Below are 27990 nucleotides of genomic sequence, written 5' to 3'. Positions count from 1 at the left end.
CATGTACTCTATGTTTAAAGTCTTTTATTCATTTATTTATTTTTAGTAATCTCTACATCCACCGTGGGGCTCGAGCTCATGACCGTGAGATCTAAAGTCGCATGTTCTGACTGTTGTTCTCAGTCAGGCGCCCCCATATACTGTTTATTTAAACCAAGACTTTCCTAAACAGGGGTCACTGAGAACAAAGCCATTAGGGAACTGGGATAACACCTGATTTTTGGGTGCTAAGTAGTTTAGCTCCGTATGTTGGCTATAATATGCTGCAAATGCTGTCACCTGATAGAAAAAAAATATAGACTTGGTGATGCCACCAGTTATCTACTCTAAACACCAACGGTTCCAGTGATGGATGTGGGAAGACTAGAGCAGAGGAGAGACACTGGGCCTTCTCTAGTCCTAAGTGGCTCCAAGGGAGTGAGGCTGTATGTGGTCCCCAAGGATGACAGGAGCAAGGGTAAAAGAACAAAGGAAAAATATAGACCCATTCTTTTTATATAAAATCGTTTGATTTCTTTCTGTTAAAATACACTCAATCCAGATGCAGTGGATCAGGTGACCAGGGTTTTCAGGATTCATATTCCACCAGGAGCTGATTCCACCTGTGTCAAACCCGGCTCTGGTCACAGAACATTCACATCTTTAATTCCAAATACTGAGTGTGATGCAAATGATGTAATCAATATCAAACACATGGATATATAGTTACTTGGAGGTCACTGCACGAGCTATCAACAATGCAGGCTCAAAAAATATGATGTAGAGTAACTTGGCCTTCTGGAAAGGTCCAAAAATAAATATATTAGAACACTAAGCTTATACCATAAATGAGTCCAAAATAAATACTAATTAAGAGCTAGCTTCTGTGAGGAAAAGAGCAGAGACAATGAACTAGCAAGTGTGGCCAGTTGTAACAGAAAACTTCTGGAATCCCAACAGTGCCTCCTCACAAAGCCAGTCCTGAGCGTGAGGATGAAAATGAGAACAACACAAGGCTTGGCCAGGCTGCTGGATCCTGTGTTCTATTGGGGTTTGGAGTTCGGTGTAATTTCTAATAGTTTCCAACAGGAAGCACAGCAATGGCATTTTCTTACTGGTTACCATCCCAAGCTCTGAGACCTGGAGATGATCAAGGAAGTTCAGAAGTTTTCTGGTTTGAACAGATGAACGCCAGGGTTGCTAATGGATTTCTTGAAGCTGTAGTGTCCTCTGTGTGGGAAGGGTTTTCACCCTCCCCTCCTCACTGCTGACCAAGCAGTGCAGAGAGTGCTTTTATCCTGATGAATGGGAGCTTCACCTTCTGCTTGAGCGGCTAGCCCTGCCTCTTAGCCCTACTCCCATCTCATACATCTCCATTCTGCATTAATACTCACAGAAATGTATAGAGCTACATGGTGAAACAGCAAGAAAAAGCCAAAAGAGTTTATACATAATCAGGAAACCTTCCAAAAGATGTAGACAAGAGGAAGACGCTTATGTTACCACCATACAAACAACCCATCTAAAATAGAACCCAGGAAATTATAGTTTAGCCATATTTCAGACAGTACAACATAGATTTAAACTATTCTTCAACAAAGGCAAATACCATCCTATTGAGGAAAGCTAGATGTGTTGTAGTCTCTTAGGTAATAAACACAACAGTATCATCAGTGCTATGAAAACAGATAGAGACCTGACATTTAATGGACTTAGTTTTACCTCTATTTAGTATCATCACAGATAACTCATCTCTGCTATGAAATCCATGTCAAGTCAATCTAACTATGGCTCATTCTTTTCTAACAGGGTTGGAGTTGGGTAGAGGAGAGCTTTGATTTTTGGGTGTATAGGGGAACTTTCCATAAGCCTGTTTGGCTCACAGGCAAATTTTATAATGTAAATTCCCTCAGTTACTCAGAAAGGATCAAGGAAGTCCCCCAAACCAGGAAGACAGACCTAGTTCAGCAGAAAAATCTGGCTATTTCTGGAGCTGCCCTCTCCTCACAGCTGAGCAGTTGTCCCCTACCAGCCACCAAGATCCACTCTTTACCTCCCATCACCTGACCCTGGGGAATATCCATGTTGAACCATGCTAGACATGTCTGCCGAATTCATGGCTATGCATCTGAAAGGAAAAACTCTACTTTAGAAATCAGTCTTGACATAGGAACTTTTCTTCCATCCTGAAGGAAACATGGAGTGTAGACTACAGTCACCTATTGATCTTCCAGGTTCTGATTCATGCCTATCTAGGTAGCTCAATTCTGGTAGTTCACCTGCACAAGAGGGCCCAGGACCGTGGGGCCTAGACAGTAACTTACCTCTTCCTTGTCACCAGTGGGAACGGCTAGCTGCCTTTGAGGGACGTCTTGCTTTGAATACAGGATTGTTACAGAGAGGGTCTTGCTTCCTCAAGACCAGGGAGGAAGGTGTCTGCAGTGAATGCAGGACTGCTATTAAAAAGGGATTCAGAGTCATGGGGCCAGGAGGGACCAAGGCTTCCTTGGGAAATGCCTTATCAATCTGGCTAGAACCACCAGAAAAATAGGAATGACCGCACAGTTTCTACCTGATGATCAGCCTACCACCTAGCTCTGCCACTACCAATTGTATAACTGTATCATCCTCTCTGAGCCAATGTTCTCCTCCATTAAAAAAAAAAAAAAAAAAAAACACCTTCACACATCACAAATTCACAGAGTTGTGAGGAGGCTAAAGTAAAAAAAAAAAAAATTGTGAGAGTTCCTGCTTCATACTAGGTACTCAATAAATGTTGACTACATGAAAAAGCATCTCATATCACAAGCTATGGGGCACTGGGTTAAACAACACTGACCTCCAAAGCCATGCAAAGAGGGTCTTTCCCCTCCAGCTCTAGGCTTGAGCAAATAGCCTCTTTGGCTGGCAAGGCCTGCTCTTAGGTCTCACCACTGTACTTCTATGGGGTGGAGGGACTCCGGTCAAGTGCGGTCCTACAAGAGGAAATGACAAAAAAAACCCACTCATATTCTCCAGGTTCTGTGATGGACAGGGGGACCTGCACCAAGTTGAGACTCAGTCTTGCATTTTACTTTCATCCCCAGGTCCCTGCTTTCTGCTGCTGGGCTGACCACAGAACTGTTTCTTTCACCCAGTGGCTTTTACTTTCTGGACCCTCTACAAGAGAGAGGGTCAAGGAAGTAAAAGAAACTCAAATCAGGCAGACTGCTAATGCTACTAACTCTGAAGAGAGACAGGCAAATGGAAAACTATTGACTGTAATAGTTTACATCTCCCTACATTCCCCTTAGAAAATGCAAAGTTGGGTGGGCACATGTTTCAAGGGCTGAATGCTGGGGGCCTTGATGACTCACAGGAAGGGGGAGGTCTCATCCTTGTTGTACACTATAAACAACTAATATCAAGCTGCTCTGGCTATGCCTAGTAATGACTGGGTATCAAGACTCAAGAAGGGAAGGAGGAAGAAAATGTAGATCTGTTCTGGGATGCCTGAACTACAGTCCTAGAGGCAGGGTGGGCATGGAACAGTAGGGCTGCATCAAACGCTCTGCCTTTAATTCAATTTAGATGAACTGTTCGTGGCCCCTGGAGCCAATCCCCAGGAAGGAGTCTGTGATGACAAGTCTGGCTCCATGCTCAAGTGCCTTCAACGCTGCCCACCAAAGTTAGCAAGTTGTAAAATGTTCATCATTTCCTAATTTTGTATTATAAAATGGAATTAGGAACATAAATAGTAACAAGTAGCAAAACCCCAACCCTATATAGGACTATCATCCTCTCAGCCACCTTTGCGCAGGCCAATAAGTTTGGAGAGTTTTTCACAGTTTTCAAGTTTCAGTGACTCTGCCTTCTGTTTCAATCGTTCATCTCTGTACAATCCTGCCAAATTTGTCAACTCCGACTCTGAAAGATAAAGAGGTAACCAATTCATCAAGAGGGTTGAGCTCCTTTGTTTTGTTTCAATATTTCTGGACTCAAAGCTCCTTTTACCTTAATGCTTTTTCTTTTAATTACATTTAAGAAATGCTTACTTATTTATTTGAGAAATGTGAATCTGGCCGATACTCTACACCAGGTGCTGTGGATTAAAGGCCACCTGTGATCTTGGAGTCTTACAGTATCCGTGCTCTATTATAAAAGCCCTGGACTTAGTTCTTATCAATAGAACATTTGGCACCAGACTTAGGAAATGTGCACGTGTGCAGTAAGAGGAGACTCCGTTTCATGGCTTTCCTACGAATGGTATTCAGATGGCAGTTGGGAGAGAATGGAGTCCAGTCGCCTGTTCCTGTCATCTGAAACAAAGACAGCTGCTTCAGTCTGTCCCCTGCATTGCTGGATCATAACTCATACATGCTAACTGACACGGAGCCTCCCTCCAGTGGGTATGCCTTCTATAGAAGGCCAGGCTGCTGGTAGCTCGCTTCATTCCCTCACCACATGTGGGGTCCCTAACTCAAAGGCCAAAGGCAGCTGGGATCTTTTAAAAATGAAATCATCTGGATCCGGTGACCTTTGTCTCCTTGACTAAATGAATTTCATTTTCTCTTCATGGTGGAGAAGGTCATTCTATTTTTAACCAGAATATAATCTCCACTGTCTTTCCCAACTCCACAGTGGTTTGGCTGCCTCTGTTTTTCATTCTTTTGTCAAGTTCCAGAGACATTCTTAGGAAGGAAAGCCTGAAAAGCAACCCCAGAGACGTGTTGTGTATTAACAGGATGGCATGCTTGGATGGGCCGTGTGGCTTCTGAAAGCCTCCGACAGCAGGCAGCTACTCAGTGTTTAAAGGACCATACTTGTGAAAATGCTATTTTAATCATTTTGAAATATGTCTATCCATTCTTAATCATCCTGCCAACAGATTTTGTTTTTCTTGCTGGAACGAGAGGCACCTGTCTGATTAATCAGCAAACTGACTCGAAACAGGAATTAATACTCAGCCAAGGGCGGAACAATGGGCATGGTTTCCGAATAAGTTTCTATCAACACAAAACACTGTCTGGCATTTCTGCTCACAATGATTCTATTTACACCAAGTAAGGCCCAAAGTGCAGATTAAGTGCAGGACTCCAGGGTGAGGGGTGGCCATGCATGAAAACCCTCCTTCTACAAAGAAGGCTTGGAGCCCGGGCCCTAGCCCAGCAGTTGCCTGGCAAGCAGTGTTGTCTCCTGGGCCCCAGAACACTGTGCTCTCACCCGCTGGCTCGAGGGCCGGCAGTGCCTGCTAGCCAGGGCTTGCCACAGCACAATCATCCTGGTGGCCGGTGGGGCTTCCTGGAGGACCACGTGGCACGCCCAAGTGAAAGCCCTCCGCTCTGGGGGCCTGCCTGCAGCACAGACTCCATTTCTCTGGCATGTGGGAGAGCTGTTCAGGAGGCCTCTGTAAAATTAGTCTGTGTCTCCGGTCCTCTGGAGACAGTTACGCCCACACATGGAACAGATTCTGTGGCATTGCTTTTCCTTGCACTGATTTCCTTAGGTGTTTTGTGTGCTGAGCTCATCTAAATGCCTCATTACTTGAAAGCTCATTCTAGAAAAAATTAAGGGCTAGTGATTCTTACTATTTTTTTTTTGATTCTTACTATTTTCTACATTGAAGTCCACTCTAACAAGCTGATGAGGGATGAGTGCACTTACGTGAATGCTTTTCTCAAAATACCACATAGCTTTTCATCAAGCTCCTTAAAACCAGGTTTCAGTGCTCCAGACTTTGAGAGCCCTGCTCCAGATCAATGACTTTGCAACAATGTCAGTGTTTCAAGGAACCATGTCTCAAGTGCCCACTACCAGGCTTGGAGAACCTTCTCTCCAGACTGCCAGTGAATGCTTTTGCCCTTCAATGAGTAAAAAGTCAACTCAATTAACATGTTCCTTTTAACATATTTTAACTGTTAATATTCAGTTACTTCTAAGTAAAAAGAAGAAAAAAAAATCCTTGGAAAGGGGATCAAGAGAATAGCTTTTCTTCTTTGCAAAACGTTTCACTTGGCCTGAATGCCTGTGGACATCCACAGGCCTGTGGATAGATGGACAGTACGCTGAGCCTTCCAGGTAAACTGAGACAAATTGCTAAAGCAGCAAGTCTCAGAGCCCCTCCACAGAACACTCTGTACTCTTGTGGTCTGGAATACCACAACAGATCCCAACCACCCTCAGGATCCAGCTCCTTGGGACAGTACTGCATCCAGTCCAGCAAACCACACAAGGCCTGGACTCCACTGGGAACCAGGCACTTAGTATGTGCCAGACACCATGCTAAGTATTATACGCATACCATCTCCTATAACCCATACAGCATCTCTAGAAGGAAGTACATTTTATCCCCATTTCAAAGCCTAAGCTTCTACCCACTGTGCTACCCTGCTCCGGGGCATGGAAAAAAGTGCTCCTCTGCCAGGCAGGACCAGGATCTCAGCTCAGCTCTGCCAGGCTAGGAGGCAGATCCTGCCTGTTACTTTTGTCCATCCCAGCCTAGTGGCCTGGCCACTTCATCTGGCATTGGGTTTATTATCTAGATGCAGCTGTGAAGGAGTAAACAGGGCAATCAGTGTTCATAGTAAGGGATTACTCATAGGCGTTCACTCATATTAAGCATTCTAAGGGAAAACAGAAAAGAAATGAACAAAAGATTAAAAAGACAATGGCTAACTTTGCTAAGAACAGTTTCCATTCGGTATTTTGCCAAGAGTGAACTTTGTTCTCAAGTGGATTTATTTTTACAACCTCCAAGTGCTATATTTAACCTTATTGGCTGCATTTGCTACTGGATCCGGAGGGCAGATGCTGCTCATTCTCAAGTGGCATTTGGGTCATGTAAAGTCTGGACGGCCACCATCCTTCAATGCCAGAAATAGACTTTTAAGCGGTGTGTGCTGATAACCCCCTCTTTGGAACCTGTGGGTACATTCATCATCCTTACCCACTGGATTTTTATTTATACCTAGAGAGTACCAAAGCCCTGAAACTAGGTTTCATGAGATCAGGAGAGAAGCCTAAAAGCCATTTTAGAGGTGAACTGTTTGCATAGTTGCAGCTGGGGAGTGTATGTGGGTGGGTGGGTGTTTGAAGAATGTGAAATGCAGATTTTCATCCAGTTCTTGCAGAAAGCAACAAATTCAAAACCCTCCCAGGGTTGAATACAATGAGGACTTTTAGGACACACACTGTGGCCTATACCTGGTTTAGATCCATGGATAAAATGCCTTTCTGTCAAAAGCCTCATCGTGCTCCAAATTCTTTCCTGATTTTTGAAACTTGCAACAATTTAACATAAGGTAGGGTATTTCCTGATCTCAGTTTTTTCAATATTTATCAATAAATTTTAAAAAGCAACTTCCTCCTGCTTACTTTCCCCTTATATCTTAGAGTCTTTGCCCATCAAGCTCCTAATGTGCCTGAGAGTGGAGGTGGACTGTGCCTTATAGGAGAGGGCAGGGACAAGGTCCCTAAGGGTTAGGGTAAGGACATTAACCCTGCTCTGTGATTCTTAATCCATAAACATTTTTATTATTTTCCAGGCCTGAGAATCCTCTCTTCAAAAGCTATTTGTTGAGCACCTGTTCTAAAGCAAGGACTGTGCCAGGGACCGTGACATGAGATTGGTAAGATATGGCTCTTATCTTCAGAGAGCCCACAGTCCAGCAGGGAGATTGACACGTACCTACAGAGCACCAACACGGAGAGCAGTACTGTGTTGGCAGGATGAACACAGTGTTTTAAGAACACATAGGAAGGAGAGATTAACTTGGGGGTGGGGTTGGGATGCATGATGGGTCAGCAAGGGCTTAGCAGCACTGTGACTGAAGAGCTAATTTTATCAGGCACTGTTAGACATTTAATAATATCCAGTAATACCATTTTAAAAATGAGTCAGTTTGCTTTTTAAGTATCAGAACCAAGTTTTGTAAGATACATTATTAAGGGTGTGTGGTGGGGTGGTGCATAGGTGTGCATGTGCATGTGTGTGTATGTGTGTGTGGAATCCAAATGGGATGAAAAGTGAATCTTCTGGCTGCTACCAGCGCTCCCCACTGATACTCAGCTGGAGTTGTAAGCCAGCTGGCAGACACAGACACTCCCAATGTCTCCAGAGAGAGAACAGAGTGGAAGGCCTGCTGTAACCCATCCTTACTGAAGGGGCAGACCGAGTAGGGTCACTTGTGATCTAGCTGGTCTCAGCTGGCTACAGCTGGCTTTTGGCCTGGCTCAAAGAAAATGAGGCTGGATCAATCAGATTTTCCTATAGAGAATGTGGAATTAGGAAACTGGACCAATCCAGCTAGCACTGGATTACACAGGAGGCTTGTGAGGTAGAAAGGGGCCAATAACTAGAGGGGTTGCAGAAGCTAGGAGAGAGACAAGGAGGGTAGCAACCAAAACCAAGCAGGGCAAAACCAGGTTATGAAGAAGAAAACTCGAAGAAGCAAAGGCAGGCAGTTGGCAGAGAGGAGAGAGGGGCAGATGGGCAGAGAGAAGTAGAGACAGACAGGCAACTAGTACTGCCTGCCTAAGTTCCTAAGGTTTCCAAATTCTCGCCACATGTATCCTGTCGATTAACTTCACTTTTTTTGTAGTGTCCTGAATGGGCCTCTGTCCTGTTTCTGTTCACATAAACATGTGCCACTCAAACTAGGAAAGAGGAGGGATAGGGAAGCTGGGAATGCCTCAGTTTGGAAGCATGACTACCAGTTAAAGTCCCTTTCAGAACATCTTACTTTGTTGTTTCTCCTTCCAACAACTTGTCTGGACATAATCAATGTAATCCTTCTCTATCGTCTTCTCCAGGTCACGGAGAGATGCTCCTCTGTAGGCCTTCTCAAAGTTTTTATCCACAAAATAAGGCACCTGCAGGTTCTGTGTTTCTCTAGAGATGGTGTAGCCCAAGGTCCTGAGACAAGGAGAGAAAGGCTCAGGTAAGCTGGTTATATTTGGCAATCTCACTCTAAGCGCTGGCTACACAGATATCATGACCATAATCACCTCATCAGAGGGCAGATGCAAGTACCACTGTCTAATACACCGAACATTTATTATTTCCCCAGCAAAGTAGTAACTGTAATGTCATCATTATGTGAGCATATTCATATTGTGACTTCAGCCTCAATATAGTTCATTTATTCTCTTCAGGGATTTGCCTCTCTTATATTGCTTTCTGTGCTAAAATCTGAATGCTGAATGCTTAAAAAAAATATTGTACATCATGGAGGACCTAGCATGGTACCTGGCACAGAACAGGTTATTGGTAAATGTTGAATGAATGCACTGATTATTACACTAACTATTCACAAATAACCAGATAACTTACACCAACCTAGTATCAGTTTTTAGGACCGGAGAGAAAATACTTCACACACAGCTGCTAAGTGAGAACTGCAAAAAGACAAAAGACTTCAGTGATGCTTCGGCACTCTCTGTGGGTCTAATATATCCAATGGTATATGGCACTCAGAAACATCAGTAGGTCTGGATAAACTAAATCCTAACTATAAGGAAATACAGAAGGAAACTCAAATTCAAGTTAAAACAATGTGATAGCAATGTGCATAATCCAGGCTAGTTTTATTCAAGCAAGTTCCGCCTCAACTGAGTTATATTTTGACCTTTTCCTAGCTTTTTCCTTTGATCTCTCTACTTAACTAGTAAGATGCTAGTTAAGTAGCTTTTTCCTTTGATCTCTCTACTTAACTTGATCTCTCTACTTATCTAGTAAGATGCTAAAAGCATCTTACTAGATGTCTCAGGGTTCAGGCCTAGACTGCTCCAACCTCTGTCTGGGAAGGTGTTAGCAGGGCAAGTTCCTCTCTGTCCAACTGGCTGGGCAAGAAAGGAGATAGAAGTAGCAAATGGAGAAACATGGGTGGTCGGGAAATAGTGGGAATCTAGAGTGACGATAGTAATAGCCCTTGAGACTCAGCTTTCCTTTCTGTAAAATGAAGATACTGATCTAGAATATAGTCTTTAGTCTATAGTCTATAGACTCTTCCTTTTATGTACTGCCCCATGGGTTCCTCATTTTGTTAAGGTTTTTTTTTTTTTAAGATTTTATTTTTAAGTAACCTCTACACCCAATGTGGGGCTTGAATTCACAACCCCGAGATTAAGAGGTGCACTCTCTACTGACTGAGCCAGGTCCCCCCATCTTGTCAGGTTTTTGTCTGCTAAACCATAATGGGTAACGACTCATTTCTCATCTAACTTAAAATAATTAATCCAGTGGGGTGCCTGGGTAGCTCAGTCAGTTTAAGTGTCTGGCAATTAATTTCAGCTCAGGTCTTGAACTCACGACCTGAGTTCAAGCTCCATGTTGGGCTCCACGCTAGATGTGGAACGTACTTTAAAAATAATAATAATAATCATCATCATCATCATCATCATCCAGTAAAGGGGCAGCCTGGGTGGCTCAGTGGTTTAGCGCCACCTTCGGCTCAGGGTGTGATCCTGGAGACCCGGGATTGAGTCCCACGTCGGGCTCCCTGCATGGAGCCTGCTTCTCCCTCTGCCTGTGTCTCTGCCTCTCTCTCTCTCTGTGTCTCTCATGAATAAATAAATAAAATCGTTAAAAAAAATAATAATAATCCAGTAATCCTTAGACTATGAACCAGAGTTATTTAAAGATCTTTTTACTTTTTAAAAAAGATTTTACTCATTTATTTGAGAGAGAGAGAGCACAAGCAGGAGAGGGAGAGAGGCAGAGGGAGAAGCAGACTACCCACTGAGCAGGAAGCCCAACCCAGGACTTGATCCCAGAACCCTGGGATCATAACCTGAGCCAAAGGCACACACTTAACCAACTGAGCCACCCAGGCGCCCTTGGAGAGCTTTTTAAAACTCAGATTGCTAGTTCTCATCCTGAGAGTTTCTGATTCAGTATGTATGGAGTGAGGCTTACGAGTTCACATTTCTAACACGTTATCAGTTAATGATGATGCTGGTCTGGGGACCAAACTTTGAAGACTGAATTAATTGAAATAATTAATTGAATAAATAAAGAAATTCCTATCAGAGTTCATTATTTGCATGCTATGCAAACATTACAATGAATTTCTATATTTTTCAGCAAAAGCAAAGAAATGTGATACTATGGTTTGACTATGTAGTCTCATCATGAATAAATGTACCATTCTTGCAATTATTTAAATTGAAAATAATCGGGATCCCTGGGTGGCTCAGCGGTTTGGTGCCTGCCTTCAGCCCAGGGTGTGATCCTGGAGTCCCGGGATCAAGTCCCACATCGGGCTCCGGGCATGGAGCCTGCTTCTCCCTCTGCCTGTGTCTCTGCCTCTCTCTCTCTCTCTCTCATGAATAAATAAAATAAAATAAAATAAAATATTAAATTGAAAATAATCACTAGATTTCAGATACTATGTTCCCAATCCAGAGGGGTCCAGCGATCTAGTCACAAGCTTAATAGGGTCCATTCTAATGCTAACCTGATGTGATAAGGATTTAATCTGAAACTGGAGTTAGTCTATTAATTCTTCAGAAACCAGTTGCTGCTGTTCTGCAGCTGATCAGATGATGTCGCTGTAGAACAAAATAATCCATGTCCTGAGCACACAGGAAACTGCCTACATTATTTTTACACTATCACTATCCTTAACAAGGATAGTGTTCCTTTAAACAAAATATCAAGGTTTTCTACAAAGATAAAATGAAATGTTAGCAGTCCCAGCAAAATGTTCAAGTATTTCACCCTCCAAACTGTCATTAAGAAACACTTATAAATATTTGACTTACGATTTATAGAATAGACTATATGGGGGATTAGCAGCTAGCAGCTGAGTAATGACAGATATAATCACAATCACAAGAACAGGAAGTAACTGAATAAATGCAGAATATGTAGTCTGAAAAAGAAAAAAATATTTGGTTTAAGTGTTCATCATCAATAGAAAGCTTACAGAAAATAGGATACTTTTCCCAAAGAAAATAGAAATTCCTGCAATGTACTGCACAAAGCCTACGGCTTTTCTAGGAATGCTGTCTCTCTGCTGAGAAGACTAAAGGAGACCCACCCACAACCTGTATTGACACCCAGTAATGCTCATGCAGCCCCCTTTTTTAAGACCAATGAAGTGGACACCTCTGGGTGAGTCTGCCCAGACTATGACTCTCACAGGGCCATGTTAGTATTATGCAGCTCTGTTGCCTTGGCCACAGCTGAATGAACTGGGAGATATCTAACCATTGCAGGGATAATCACATTCTCCTTCCTAGGAATTTGGAATTGAGATCCATCTTTGTTCCCTGCTAGACAGTCACCCAAAGAAAGGACACATACTCTTAGGCAGTATGGATTGGCTATTTGCAAGAGGAAGTAGAACGAGAATCAAGCAAATGCACAGAGGCAGGAAAAGTGGAGACAATCTGGCCACAAAGAGTCATGGAAAGATAGCTGCATGAGTGCCTGACTGTACCTTAGTTCCTGGTTTCCATCTGTCGTGAGGCCCACCTGTGCTTCCTGACCTTGAGCTCCATCAGACTCCCTAGATCCCCTACTTTAAACTCCCTTTAGTTCTGAATATTTTGAGAGGAGTTCCTATTCTCTGCAATGAAGAAAAGCTTGATCAAGATAGCCCCACAGGGGAACTGATTCCCTAGAACAGCTACCAAAGAACAGGTAGGGAAGGAGGTACCATTCTGGCCTACTTGGGCCAATTATTCACTCCTTCCTACCACTGCCTCTGCTTTCCAAAAACACATGTTAATAACATCACTCAAGCTGAACTTCCAAAACCCAATCATATACACCATAAAAGTCAGCTCAGTATAATGTTGATGAGCAGCAGTTCAGCCATGATTCTGTGGTACCTGAGGCTTATCTTCTTCTTCCTTCCGTGTCTGCATCCTCTCACGTCCATGCTGCCGGCGGTAATAGTGGGTATCATCTGTCACATTTGAAAACATATGAATATTTCCTGGAAGAGAAAGGATATGGGATATGGAAGACACTCCTTCCTGGCTTTTTTCAAGGTCCTTGTTCCCAGCCAGGTTCTCTAAGGGTAGAGCACTGTCCCACTTTACTCAGTAGAAAAATAAAACGGTAGGTAAGCCAAGTGAATCAGGTGCAGATGGAATGTGCTTAGCTCTCCTGCTTTTATTTAAACAGTCCTTTGTAACTAGTGAGTGAGAGATCCCAAAAGGCTAGTAGATAAAGAACATCTTTAGGTCATGCATCCTCTCTGACATGCTCCTATCTGCTTCCTTGTCCAATATCAGATTATGTCACTAGTATCTTTTTTATTTTTTTTAAGTAAGCTCCACACCCATTGTGCAGCCCAATGTGGGGCCTGCATTCACAACCCCAAGATCAAGGCCTGAGCTGAGATCAAGAGTCAGACATCCAACTGACTGAGCCACCAGGCGCCCCAACATTAGTATCTTTAAGAGCAACTCATAAAACTCAGTTTACTACCTTCTCTGAGGGTATTTTTCTAACTTTTATCTTTATATAGTTGCTATTTTGCAATAATCATAATAGGCATCTTGCTACTTTTATTTATATTTATTATATTATTATATTATTATATTTATTATATTTACTTTATTTATAAAGCACTTAAAAATATATAATCCTCACAGCAGCCCTGTGAGGTAGATATTATCAGTCCCATTTCTCAGGTGAGGAAACAGGATCAGAGAGACTAAGTGATTTGGTTAAAATCATGTACAGTTGGAGGCTGGAGGCTTGCCTCAAGCCCTAGCTCATCTGATTCCAAATTCTTGCTGTTTCCACCATTCCACAGTCCCTCTATTCAGATCCTCAAAGAGGAGCTAGCTGAGATACAGAAATATAGACAGAGAGAGATATATATAAATTTTTAAGTGATAATTTTGAAATACTCACCTGTAGGAAAATGTCCTCCAAAGAAGACATTGAATAACTCTTCTGGAGTGATATCAGCTTCAAAGTCCCTGTAATAATTATAAGGTCTGCCTCGAGGGGCAGTGAAAGTCACCTGTTCGTCTCCATATTCATCATAGCGGAGTCGCTTGTCAGGATTGCTCAGGACTGCAAAGGCATTTCCTATCGCTGCAACCAAAACCAAAAAATACCTGAGTATACAGTCTTTGCTGTAGCTGAGGGTGATCATCAGAGCAGCAATGATGAGCCTAGAGTCATTTCACAAGAGCCTAAAGAAAGGTGCTTGGCTGCTGGGGATTTACCCCAAAGATACAGACACAGTGAAACGCTGGGACACCTGCACCCCGATGTTTATAGCAGCAATGTCCACAATAGCCAAACTGCGGAAGGAGCCTCGGTGTCCATCGAAAGATGAATGGATAAAGAAGCTGTGGTCTATGTATACAATGGAATATTCCTCAGCCATTAGACATGACCAATACCCACCATTTGCTTCGACGTGGATGGAACTGGAGGGTATTATGCTGAGTGAAGTAAGTCAATCGGAGAAGGACACACATTATATGGTCTCATTCATTTGGGGAATATAAAAAATAGTGAAAGGGAATAAAGGGGAAAGGAGAAAAAATGAGTGGGAAATATCAGAGATGGAGACAGAACATGAGAGACTCCTAACTCTGGGAAACGAACAAGGGGTGGTGGAAAGGGAGGTGGGCGGGGGGTGGGATTGACTGGGTGATGGGCACTGAGGTGGGCACTTGATGGGATGAGCACTGGGTGTTATGCTATATGCCGGCAAATTGAACTCCAATAAAAAGAAAGAAAAGAAAGAAAAGAAAAGAAAAGAAAAGAGAAAAAAAAAAGAAAAGAAAGAAAGAAAGGAAAGAAAGAAAGAAGAAAGAAAGAAAGAAAAGAAAGAAAGAAAGAAAGAAAGGAAAGAAAGAAAGAAAGAAAGAAAGAAAGAAAGAAAGATAGATAGATGGATGCTTGGGCCTAGAAAGTTCACCAGAGTTCTTGCCCTTGACATTTTCCATGATCTAAAGTTGATAAGCCAGAAGCACTACTGTACTCAAGATGAACTAAGAACCACTGCTTTCATTCATCAAAAATGTGTCCTTATTTCTCTTGAGAGCAATTAGTTTATGGTTGGAAATAGCTCATACATAAACAGTGGTATTCTAACTTGAAGTCAGAAACAATCTTCTAAATAAAATAATCAGTAAAATGATTGCTGGGCTAAAAACAAAGTCCACACAAGTCAGTCACATTGTTCCAGCTTACTTTAGAAAGTGGGCTTTAGAAATTGAAAAACACATCTCCAGTGTCTCAATGAGTGAAATCTTATCAAAGACTGGATAGATTACACATGCTTACTATCACTTCTCCCTATGCATAAATGTGCAAATGTTGTCCAATTTCATTTTAACACACAATCAGTGCCACTAATCAAACCTTGAAAAAAAATCTTTAAGACAGTCCCACTCCCCACCTCTGATTGAGTCAACACCAACAGAAACACAGTCAGAAAGAGCATTTCTTTATGATTCTTCTGGTGAGGGAATTATATTAAATGTTTATAGTAATAAAACAGCTAAGCAAAAAAAACTAACAAAAAAAGCCAAATAGTTGCTTCAATATCACATCCCTTGAAATCCGGCCGGTTTCTCATAGAAATGGCATTAGGTCTGTCAGATACTTTACATGAAGATGTAAAGAGTATGTGGGTTATCTAGTTGTTTCCTTGTAGAAACTGTGGGGAGAAGATTCACAATGGCACATCAACAAAGGGAGATTGTCCTTTGAGGGAAATATTGACTTTTAAAATGTTTTCAGAGCTATCATTTTTTAGTTTTTCTTTAGAAAAATTCCAAATCTACAAAAACATTGAAAAAATAGTAAATAAACACATGTATATTCTTTATTTGATTCATCAATTGTTAGCATTTTGCCACATTGCTTCCCTTAACTCTCCATACACACGTATATGTAATATGTAGAAATTTCTTTTGTTGAAGGCTTTGAAAGTAGGCTGCAGATATTATGGCACTTTATCCCTAAATATTTCAGCATCTATCTCCTAGAAGAATCCCCTGCATGATCACAGTACCATTTTCATTGCTCAGAAAATGAACAATCCATGCAATTCATGCAAGGTTCTTGTAATATATTTGCTTTTATATTCCCTTAGTTTCATTTAATCTAGAAGAGTCTCCTTGCCTTTTCTGCTTTTCATTATATTGACTTTTTTGAAGAGCAGGTCAGTGTTCTTCGTAGAATGCTCCATATTTTTATGGTTTACTCATTACTAGATTCAGATCGAACATTTTGCAAGAATAGCCCACAGGTGCCATATCATATAATGTGAGGTGGGTCCAGCATTAGTGATGACAAGTTGGACCACGTGGTTAAAGTGGTGACAGCTAGATCTCTCCATTATAAAGGAATTTTTTCCCGTTTGTAATCAGTAGGTATTCTGGGGGATGATGCTCTGACATCATGTGAATATCCTTTTCAACAAAAACCTATCACCCAACAGTTTTAGCATCCAGTGATAATCCTTGACTGAATCAGTGGCTTCACTGGGGCTGAAGCTCTTAAGTAAGATTTTTATTTATGTGTCAAATCTACAAAATTACCATTCCAGAGAAATGGAAAAAAAATTTTTTTTTTCCCGAGGAAATTAAGGTAAATGAATGAAGACAGGAGGGAGCTGTGCTGATAATGACTATTTAAGGGATATGGCAGGAAAAAAAGGCCTCACTTGTGGCCTTATAAAATTATTACAGGGGAGGCTGAAAACAGCTTGTGGCCAAACATCACAAGAAGGGCAGAATTAAACATTAATTCCAGCTCAGACCTTTGAAAGCATCAGTTGCTCCAGGAGCACAATTCTTGTCAGGGTGAAATTTCAGGGCAAGTTTTCGATAAGCTTTCTTAAGCTCTTCATCACTGGCATTTCGAGAAACTCCCAGAATTTCATAGTAATTTCTGCATTTCTTGATCCTAAAAACACACATCAGAAACACATATGTCTACAAAGGCCCCTTTTGTACAACTAACTGTAAAATAGTACATTTTTTACATTTACATTTGGTCCTCTAATCTGTAAGTCCCAAAACAAACCTAAAAGAAAATTGGTGAACACATTCATGAAATTTTCAAATTGATTAAGTGTCCCCCCCACCAAGAGCTTAATGCTTTTAAAAGTATTTTTTTTAAGATTTTATTTATTTATTCATGAAAGACACACACAGAGAGGCGGAGACATAGGCAGAGAGAGAAGCAGGCTGCCTGCAAGGAGCCTGATGTGGGATCACGACCTGAACCAAAGGCAGAATGCTCAACCACTAAGCCACCCAGGCGTCCCGAAAACAAGAAATTTTAAAACAGAGTGATGATATAACTACATTATCAGGTAGCCTCTCAAAAATTTTAGTGTACAATCATGAGAGAATGAGAGTGAAAAAGGCAGATAATGTGTTTGTCTTATTATGAAAATTGTTTTAAACTTGCAGACCCCCTAAGGGCTCAGGGTTTCAAGCCACACTCTGAGAAATGTTGTGCTAGAGCATGAACTCTGGAGTCAAAATGCCTTGGTCAGGATCTTATCTTGCTGAGTACTTAGCTCCTGTACCTTAGTGTCATCTTCTGAAATGGGCTAATAATTCCAAGTAACATTTCACGAGCTGTTATAATTTAAATGAAGTAATTTAAATGAAGTATTCATCAAAGCGCTTGATAGCATGTGACGCTATATAAATATTGACTATGGGAACCCTGGGTGGCGCAGCGGTTTAGCGCCTGCCTTTGGCCCAGGGCGCGATCCTGGAGACCCGGGATCGAATCCCACGTCGGGCTCCCGGTGCATGGAGCCTGCTTCTTCCTCTGCCTGTGTCTCTGCCTCTCTCTCTCTCTCTCTGTGTGACTATCATAAATAAATAAAAATTTAAAAAAATTAAATATTGGCTATTATATAACTATTATTCTTTTCAAAAGCTGCATGTTATTGCATTTTATGGATTATATATATATCCTCTCCTGATAGGCACTTACAGAACATCTCCGGTCTTTTGCAACTACACAACCCAGTTAGGCAGAGAGGCTGAGTCTTGCTGAAGAGATCAAAGTAAGTCAGTAACACAGGCTGGACTGTAAACCAAGGTCTGGAATGTCAATCATGGTCCTTCCCCAGTTGCCCATGGGGATCCTTTGGATCCCCAGCCCAGTTTCTAATCCCTGTTTCCAAGGCAGATACTCCTCTGCCTCTTTCTCTCTTTTGTATAAATTTGTGGGTTTTTTTTTTTAAGATTTTATTTATTTATTTGAGAGAAAGGGAGACAGAGCATGAGCAGCGGGGAGGAGACAGAGGGAGAGGGAGAAGCAGGCTCCTTGCAGGGAACCTGGTGCGGGGCTGGATCCCCGGCTCCTGAGATTAAGACCTGAGCCAAAGGCAGAGGCTTAATAAAGTGGGCCGCCCAGGCACCCCTAAATTTGTTATTTGTTTAATAACAGTTTTCTTGAACTACACATATCACAAAGTTCACTCTTCTAAAATGCACAATGAATTGATTTTTTCTAAGTATATTCAGAATTGTGCACCCATCACCACTACCTAATTCCGGAACATCTTCATTACCCCAGAAAGAAACTCCATACTCATCAGCAGTCATTCCTCATTCCCAACCCCTGGCAACCACGAATGTACTGTCTCTATAAATTTGCCATTCTGGACATTTCATATAAAAGGAATTATACAATCTATACACTTTTGTGTCTTGCTTCTTTGACTAGCATGATGTTCAAGGTTCATTCATGTTGTAGCATATATCAATACTTCATTCTTTGGTTACCAAAGTATTCATTGTATGCATATTCCCCATTTTGTTTATCCATTCATCAGTTAATTGGCCTACAGGCTGTTTTCATTTGGGCATTATTATGGATGATGCCATACAAACATTCATGTATACGTTTTTGCGTGGAAGTATGTTTTTATTTCTCTTGGTATATACCTGGGAGTGGATTGCTAAGTTATATGCTATGTTTAAACTTCTCAGGAACTGGCAATCTGTTTTCCAAACTGGCCACACTGTTTTCCATTCCTACAAGCAGTATACAAGGGTTCCCATTTCTCCACATTCTTATTAACACTTGCTATTATCCATCTTTTTGATTATTGCCATCCTAGTGGGTGTGAGGTAGTGTTTTGGCTTTGGCTTGTATTTTTCTAATAACTAATGATACTGAGCAACTTTTCATATGTTTATTGGCCATTTACAGATCTTTTTCTTTTTTCTTTTTTTAAGAGCCATTTGTATATATTCTTTGGAGGAATGCTTATTCAGATCCTTTGCCCATTTTTCAATTGGGCTATTTGACTTTTTATTATTGTCTTGTAAGAGTACTTTATATATTCTAAATAGAAGTCCCTTATCGGATACATAAGTTGAAAACATTTTCTCCTGTACTGTGAATTGATTTTTCACTTTCTTGATGGTATCTTTTGAATACAAAAGCTTAAATTCTAATGAAATCCAATTCACCTATTTTTTCTTTTGTCATTTGTGCTTTAGATGTCATGTCATGAAAATGTACATTTTTGTCTTCTAAGAGTGTTATAGTTGTAGCTTTTACATTTAGGCCTTACATTAGGTCTTTAGTTAACTTTTGCGTTTGTGTGAGAAAGAAGTCCAAGTGCATTGTTTTGCATATGGATATCCAGTTTTCCAACACATTTATTATAGACAATTCTTTACCCTATTACATTGTCTTGCACTCCTTTTTTTTTTTTTAAAGTAAGCTGTATGCCCAATGTGGGGTCTGAATTCAAGACCCTGAGTTCAAGAATTGCATACTCCACTGACTGAGACAGCCAGGTGCCCCTGCCTTAGTATTCTTGTCAAAAAAATTAATTGGCTCATGGTGTTGTGTTTCGGTGTTACAGTATGTTGGACATCTGATCCTTTTTTCTTTCTTTTCTTTCTTTAAAAGATTTATTTATTTATTTATTCATGATAGATACATAGAGAGAAAGAGAGAGGCAGAGACACAGGAGGAGGGAGAAGCAGGCTCCATGCTGGGAGCCCGACGCGGGACTCAATCCCCGGACTCCAGGACCGCACCCTGGGCCAAAGTCAGGCACCACACCGCTGAGCCACCCGGGGATCCCCTGACCCTTTTTTTTCTTTTAAAGATTGTAAAGAGAGAATCCAAGTACAGGGAGGGGCAGAGGGAAAGAGAGAGGAAGAAAAGCAGTCAGTGCTGAGTGCAGACCCCAATGCCAGGCTCAATCTCAGGACCGAGCTGAAACCAAGAGTCAGATGCTTAACTAACTGAGCCACCCAAGCGCCCCAGGGTGTCCAACTCTTGATCTAGGCTCAGGTCTTGATCTAAGGGTCATAAGTTCAAGCCCTGGATTGGGCTCCATGCTGAGTGTGGAGCCTACTTAAAAAAAAAAAAAAAAAAAAAAAAAAGAATCAATCGACCATAAATATTAAGGTTTACTTCTAGACTCTAAAGTCTATTCCATTAATCTACATGTCTATCCTACGCTAGTCTACACTGTCTTCATAACTGTAGCTTTTTTTTTAAGATTTTATTTATTCATTTAAGAGAGAGAGAGAACACAAGCACAGGGGAGGGGCAGAGGGAGAGGGAGAAGCAGGCTCCTGGCTGAGCAGGGAGCCCCACTTGGGGCTTGATCTCAGGACCCTAGGATCATGACCTGAGCTGAAGGCAAGATGCTTAATCAACTGAGCCACCAGGTGCCCCTGTAACTGTAGCTTTGTAATAAGTTTTTCAAATTGGGAAATGTGAGTCCTCCAACTTTGTTCTTTTTCAAGACTGTTCTGGTATTCTGGATCCCCTTGCATTACCATATGAATTTTAGGATTGGCTTTGTCAATTTTTTTAAATTTTATTTATTTATTCATGAGAGACAGAGAGAGAGAGAGAGAGAGAGAGAGAGAGGCAGAGACACAGGCAGAGGGAGAAGCAGGCTCCATGTAGGAAGCCCAGTGTGAGACTCAATCCCAGGACCCCGGGATCATGACCTGAGCCAAAGGCAGACACTTAACCCCTGGCTTGTCAATTTCTGCAAAAATGGCAGCAAATATTTTGATAGGGATATGTTGAATCTATTGATCGATTTGAGTAGTAGTAGTATTACCATATTTCCATTACCATACACCTTATAATCCATGAACACAGGCAATTTTCCCATTTATTTAGACCTTCTTTAATTTCCTTAAATGAAGTTTTATAGTTTTCAATGTACATTTTATACTTCTCTTGTTAAATTTATTCCTAAGCAGTTTATACTTTTTTGGACAGTGTTATAAATGAAGTCTTCCTTCCTTCCTTCCTTCCTTCCTTCCTTCCTTCCTTCCTTCCTTCCTTCCTTCCTTCCTTCCTTCCTTCCTTCCTTCTCTTTCAAGATTTTATTTACTTGAGAGAGAAAGCGAGAGAGAGCACAGAGGGAGAGGGAGAAGCAGACTCCCCCGAGCAGGGAGCCAGACGTGGGCTCCATCCCAGGACCCTGGGATCATGACCTGAGCTAAAGGCAGATGCTTAACTGACTGAGCCACCCAGGTGCCTCTGAAACTGTTTTATTTTCCATTTTTGGATTGTTCATTGCTAGGGTACAGAAAAACAATGATTTTTGTATACTGATCTTATATTTTGCAACTTTGTTAAACTCATTTATTAGTTCTAACACTGTGTGTGTATTTCTTAGGATTTTCTATATTATATCATATCACTGTGAATACAGTTTTACTTCTTTCCAATCTGGATGACTTCTTTTTTAAAAATTTTTAAAAAGATTTACTTCTTTATTTTAGAGAGCAGGAGCTAGAGAGAGCGCACACAGCCAGGGAAGGGGCAAAGGGAGAGGGAGAAGCAGACTCCCAGCTGAGCAGGGAGCCCAACTAGGGGCTCGATCCCAGGACCTGGGATCATGACCTGAGCTGAAGGCAGACATTAACCAACCGAGCCAACCAGGTACCCCTAATTTTCTCATTTTTAAAAAAAGATTTAATGGGGTGCCTGGGTGGCTCAGTTGATTGAGCATATGCCTTCGGCTTAGGTCATGACCCAAGAGTCCTGGGATTGAATGCCACACCAGGCTTTTTGCTCAGCAGGAAGCTGCTTCTCCTTCTCCCTCTTCCTGCCATTCCCCATGCTTGTACTCATGCTCTCTCTCTACCAAATAAATAAATATAAACTCTTTTAAAAAATTAAAAAGATTTACTTACTTATGTGAGAGAGAGAAAGAGAAACAGCACACAAGCAGGGGGAGGAGCAGAGGGAGAGGGAGAGACTCAAGCAGACTCCCTGCTGACTACAGACCCAAAACATGGGGCTTGATTCCAGACCCTGAGATCATGACCTGAGCCAAAAACTAAGAGTCTGAAGCTTAGCCAACTGAGCCACCCAGGTGTCCCCAATCTGGATGATTTCTCTATTTCTTTTTTTTTTGCCCAAATGCCCTGGTTTGAACATCTAGTACAATGTTGAATAGAAGTGGCTAGAGTGAACATACTTGTCTTTTTCTTGATCTTGGAAAGCATCCAGTTGTTCACCATTAAGTATGATAATGTTAATTGTGGGGTTTTTGTAGATGGCCTTTATCAGTTGAGGAGGTTCTCTTCTACTCCTATTGTGTTGAGTATTGTTATCATGAAACAGTGTTGGATTTTGTCAAAAGCTTTTTCTGCACCTATTAAAATTATCATGTGGCCTTGTCCTTTATTCTATTAATATAGTGTATTACACTGATTAATTTTCATGTGTTAAACAACGTTGCATTCTTGGGATAAATATCATTTGGTCAAAGTATATAATCCTTTTTTAAAAAGATTTATTCATTTTTTTTACTTGAGAAAAAGAGAGAGGTGGGGGGCACATAAGCAGGGGGAGGGGCAGAAGCAGAAGGAGAAGGAGGGGCAGAAGCAGAGGGAGAAGAGCAGACTCCCCACTGAGCACAGAGCCTAACACAGGGCTTGATCCCACAAACTGGAGAACATGACCGGAGTATAAACCAAGAGTCAGATGCTTAATTGACTAAGCTACCCAGGCACCCCAAGCTATATAATCCTTTTTATGTTTTTCTATGTTGCTAGAATCTATATCCATAAAGGATATTGATTGATAATTTAGTTTTCTTATAACATTTTTGAAAAAAAAAAAAAAAACTTTTTTTTTTCATAAAAAAAAAAAACATTTTTGACTGGTTTTAGTTATAGAGTAATACTGGCCACACAGAATGAGTTGAGTAGTGCTCCCCTCTCTTGTATTTTTTGTAATAGTTTATAATGGGTTAGTTAATTCTTCTAAAAACATTTGGTAGAATTCACCAGTGAAGTCTTCTGGGCCTAGGTTTTTCTTAGTGGGAATTTTTTATTTTATTTTATTTAAATTCAATTAATCAACATGTAGTGTATTATTAGTTTCAGAGGTAGAGTTCAGTGATTGATCAGTTGCACAGAATACCCAGTGCTCACTATACTACATCCCCTACTTAATGGCCATCACCCAGTTACTCCATCCCCCCACCCACTTCCCCTCCAGCAACCCTGTTTGTTTCCTATCTCTGTCTCTCTGTCAGGGTTTCCTATCAACCCTGTCTCTGTCTCTCATGAATAAATAAATAATTTTTTTTATTTTTTTTATTTTTTATGATAGTCACACAGAGAGAGAGAGAGGCAGAGACATAGGCAGAGAGAGAAGCAGGCTCCATGCACCGGGAGCCTGACGTGGGATTCCATCCCCGGTCTCCAGGATCGTGCCCTGGGCCAAAGGCAGGCGCCAAACCGCTGCGCCACCCAGGGATCCCTAAATAAATAAAATCTTAACAAAAAAATTTGTTGGCATACAATTATTCATAGTATCCTTTCAGAATCTTTATTATCATTATAAGATTGGTAGTGATGATTTTAGTTATTTGAGTCTTCTCTCTTTTTCTTGGTTAGCCTAGCTAAAAGTTTGTCAATTGTGTTAATATTTTCAAAAAACCAACTTTTGGTTTTGTTAATTTTCTGTTGTTTTTCTAACCTCTATTTCATTTATTTCCATTCTATACTTTTTCCTTCATTCTGCTTGCCTGGGTTTAGTGTACTCTTTCTGCACTTTTTTTTTTTCCTAGTTTGTTAAGGTGGAAGATTAGATTACTGATTTTAGATTTTTAAATATATATATTTAAATATTTACAGCTATAAATGTCCTAATATTGCTTTAGCTGCATCCTATACACTTTGGTATGCTATGTTTTCATTTTCATTCATCTCAAAGTATTCTCTAATTTTTCTTATGATTTCTTCTGTGACAATTTGTTCTTTAGGAATATATATTTATTATATATATGTATACATATGTATATATATGTACATGCATATATATATGCACATATATATATGTTTTAAAGATTTTATTTATTTATTTGAGAAGGGGAGAGAGAGAACATGAGCAGGGGAGAGCGGCAGAGGGAGAGGGAGAAGCAGACTCCTCACTGAGTAGAGAACCCAATGTGGGGCTTGATCCCAGGACCCTGAGATAGGACCTGAGCTGAAGGCAGATGCTTAACTGATTGAGCCACCCAGGCATCCCTCTTTAGGAACATATATTGTTGGGACGCCTACATGGCTCAGCGGTTGAGCATCTGCCTTCAGGTCTTCAATTCAGGGCATGATCCTGGAGTCCTGGAATCGAGCCTGCTCCTCCCTCAGCCTGTGTCTCTGCTTCTCTCTCTGTGTCTCTCATGAATAAATAAATAAAATCTTTAAAAAAAAGGAATATTGTTTAATTTTCACATATTTGTGAATTTCCTAAATTTGTTTCTGTGGTCGATTTCAGAGACCATACACTGTATGATTTTAATCCTTTTAAATTTATTGACACTTGTTTTGTGGCCTAACATCTGATCTGTCTTGGAGAATGATGAGACACCTGGGTGGCTCAGCAGTTGAGTGTCTGCCTTTGGCTCAGGGCGTGATCCCGGGGTCCTGGGATCGAGTTCCTCATCAAGCTCCCTGCATGGAGCCTACTTCTTCCTCTGCCTGTGTCTCTGCCTCTCTCTGTGTGTCACTCATAAATAAATAAAATCTTTTAAAAGAGAGAGAGAGAATGTTTCACGTATATTTGAAAAGAATGTATATTCTCCTGTTGTTGGCGAGGATGTTGTATAGATGTCCATTATGTCTAGTTGCGTTTCCCTGCTTCTCCTTTCCAGCCGGAAAGTAACCTCAGATTACACCCTAACAGTACACTTCCACTAGTCTTGCCTCTGAATTGTGCTTCAATAATAAAAGTACTAATAGCCATCAATATATATATATAACATATCTGCCCGGAACTCTACATTAAAATCACTCATGTCATTCTACCACAGACTCACCTTTGTACCCCAAGCAGCTGTTCCTCAGTGTAAGTAGCACTCCCCTCACCCTGCCGGGTTTGATTCCACTCATGCTCAGATTTTTTTTCCTTTTGTACTTTCATGCAGTTACAGCAGCCACATGGGTCATGACTTTCAGGTCTGTCTTCTGGGTATTTGTTTCTTCTAACTGCATCAATGTAAGCTGCAAAGCAATAGTGCCTCCATTAGGCCTCCATCTGGTCGGCAATCAACTTTGCTATCTGCCCTACCTATCAGGGAGGACATAAGTATGAGGGCCAAACTACTGACATCATACAGATTTTTAAGCATCCATATAAAACTGAACGAACATCTTCCTTGAGAAAACAATGTAGTAAATACAGAGGCAATCATGAAAAACATATAATGCTAGAAATATGAAGCACAATAATGTCCACCATAACGACAGTGGTCATTCAGCAAATAATTCTGGATCAGAGCCAGAAAAGGGGCTTAGAAGGCACATCCTCAATACCTTGCCTTTCAAGAGGTGTCTACCTTTAGTGCAATGCAGGGGAAGTCTTTATTTTTCTGTGATCCATGGTCAGAAGTGACATTGCTCATAAAAAAATTTTTGTTGTTGTTGCAGTGCCTCCCACCACTAAGATTTAAACTAGGGGTTTGTTCAGTTCTACAAGACACTTGGCTAGACAGATCATGGAAATGTATGGATAAGACCTATTTTGACCACAAAGGTGCTATAGTTTAAAGGGAGAAGATTCGATTTATCATAACACCTGGAGAATGTAAAGAAGGCCACAGCAATCCAGTCAAAGAAGATAGAGGACTCATGTCCTGTCTGAAGGATTCAGGAAACACTTTAAAGATGTCTCTCTCCTGCCTAAAGTCCCTTAGCGACTACCAACTGCTCCTTGTCCAAATTTCTTATCATAGGCCCAGCCTACCTCTGCAGCCGCCTCCCTCACCACAAACTCTTTTGCTGTCTAAGCTCTACACACACCAAACATCTTTCAGATCAGCAATGCTTTCTCTTCTCTCTTGTGCCTTTTCACATGCTGTTCCCTCTGCTTGCAACATTCTTCCTCTGTTAGCCTAACTCCAAGGCATCCTTCATGTCATCATATGTAACACTTTCTTCCTGAGGCCTCTTCTAAGAGTCAGGCTGGCTGTCAGTTTGCTTCCCAAACCTAAGACCTTGCTGTATAGCTCAGGACTTAGAGGCTCTGTTTCATAACTGTTTACCTGTTAAACTCCCTCAATGGACTGAGAGTTCTGTGGTCTCAGGGGCCCAAGTCTGTCAGATCCCTGCTGCAGGATCAGCATAATGCAGGGTACATAACACATATTGAATCAATACTCTTTGCTTGACTGCAGGATGGAAAAGGCCAGCCTATCGGTCCTGATGCGGGCTGCAGAAGCAAGACCAAGTGGAGACGGAGAGTCAGGCGGCCTAGTTGGGCGGAGCGGGGATAAGAGCCGGGCAAGCAAGCTGTGGGAATCCACATCATCCTACTGACTTCCCAGGCAGGCAGGGCCTGACCACTGCTGGACCTAAACTGGGCACGGGCCGAGGAGGGATGGGGCAGGGCTGGAGGCCGGAGGCAAAAAAGTCATCACGGGTGACTCTGGGTTCCTGGCCGGTTCCTTAGATTGAGCCAGGTATCCTGATTTCCAGATTCGGACCTCTTCCATAGGCAGTCCCCCACCTAATACGGAACCCTACCTACTCAGGCTCAGCATCTCCTCATAGGCTTCCATCCTTCACCTCAGGCCGAGAATCTCAGCCCTTAGGAATCTCAAGGAGCCCCATCCTTCTCCTGAACTCTGCCCTATCCCACCCTCCCGCAAGGACCTGGTACCTTCGGTCCAGCGCTCCCCGCTGCTCAGAGTCGCAGCCATTTCGGTTCCCAATCAGCAGGTCTGCGGAGCCTCCCCGGAGCCAGAGGCTGAAAAGGGTAAGAAGCGCGGGGCATGCTGGTCATTGTAGTCCAACTCATAGGAGCTGCGGGACTTTGGACTACAACTCCCGGCAGGCTCCGCGCGAGGGGCCTTGGGAGTTGTAGTTTTGTATGGGGCTCGACCTTGGGGCGAGGTCCGCGGAGGTTTCTTGCTGCTGGTTGATTGCTGGGTGACTGGGGCCCACACTTTTCCTCATCTGTAGACTAAGAATAGTGGCTTCGGCCTCGCCTAACACTAGGGGCATTCAGGGAGACGCGATGAGATCCTGCCTGGGAAAGGTTTTGCAAACTAGTCCAGAGGGTGACAGTGTGACTGTTTATCTCAAGGATGTCCTTTTAAAATATATGCTAATGCCTTGTTAATTTTCCCCATTCTCATTGGAGTTAAAAATAGACCTGCCCTGCGACCCAGCAATTGCACTGTTGGGGATTTACCCCAAAGATACAGATGTAATGAAACGCCGGGACACCTGCACCCTGATGTTTCTAGCAGCAATGTCCACAATAGCCAAACTGTGGAAGGAGCCTCGGTGTCCATCGAAAGATGAATGGATAAAGATGTGGTTTATGTATACGATGGAATATTACTCAGCCATTAGAAATGACAAATACCCACCATTTGCTTCAACGTGGGTGGAACTGGAGGGTATTATGCTGAGTGAATAAGTCAATTGAAGAAGGACAAACATTATATGTTCTCATTCATTTGGGAAATATAAACAATAGTGAAAGGGAATAGAAGGGAAGGGAGAAGAAATGGGTAGGAAATAGCAGAAAGGGAGACAGAACATGAAGACTCCTAACTCTGG

At 41.8% G+C, this 27990-nt stretch overlaps 1 protein-coding gene across 1 annotated transcript; it reads right to left on the bottom strand.

Annotated features, from left to right (window-relative positions):
* Nucleotides 1-9: 9 nt before the first annotated feature.
* On the bottom strand, nt 10-27990 carry DNAJC18 (DnaJ heat shock protein family (Hsp40) member C18). The gene is made up of 8 exons (XM_055331103.1): nt 27083-27990; nt 25242-25425; nt 16707-16852; nt 13832-14017; nt 12796-12902; nt 11722-11831; nt 8700-8872; nt 10-3885 (listed from the first exon to the last, which is right to left on the bottom strand). Exons 1-8 carry the CDS (start codon nt 27120-27122, stop codon nt 3761-3763), a joined length of 1071 nt encoding a protein of 356 aa, XP_055187078.1. The 5' UTR covers nt 27123-27990; the 3' UTR covers nt 10-3760.

Source organism: Nyctereutes procyonoides, unplaced genomic scaffold (assembly GCF_905146905.1).
Source record: "Nyctereutes procyonoides isolate TBG_1078 unplaced genomic scaffold, NYPRO_anot_genome, whole genome shotgun sequence".
In the NCBI taxonomy this organism is placed as follows: Eukaryota; Metazoa; Chordata; class Mammalia; order Carnivora; family Canidae; genus Nyctereutes; species Nyctereutes procyonoides.
The sequence above is the reverse complement of the archived record's forward strand: the minus strand, read 5'-3'. Positions and strand labels throughout refer to the sequence as shown.

Excerpts from the sequence above, each read along its gene's own strand:
- DNAJC18 (XM_055331103.1), bottom strand. The coding sequence starts at position 27,122 with ATGGCTGCGACTCTGAGCAGCGGGGAGCGCTGGACCGAAG. Across the intron at positions 14,018-16,706 it reads AGCAACTGATGCTTTCAAAG|CGATAGGAAATGCCTTTGCA; the intron begins GTCTGAGCTGGA and ends TTTTGGTTGCAG. Across the intron at positions 8,873-11,721 it reads TATAGTCTATTCTATAAATC|GACCTTGGGCTACACCATCT; the intron begins GTAAGTCAAATA and ends TCCTTGTCTCAG.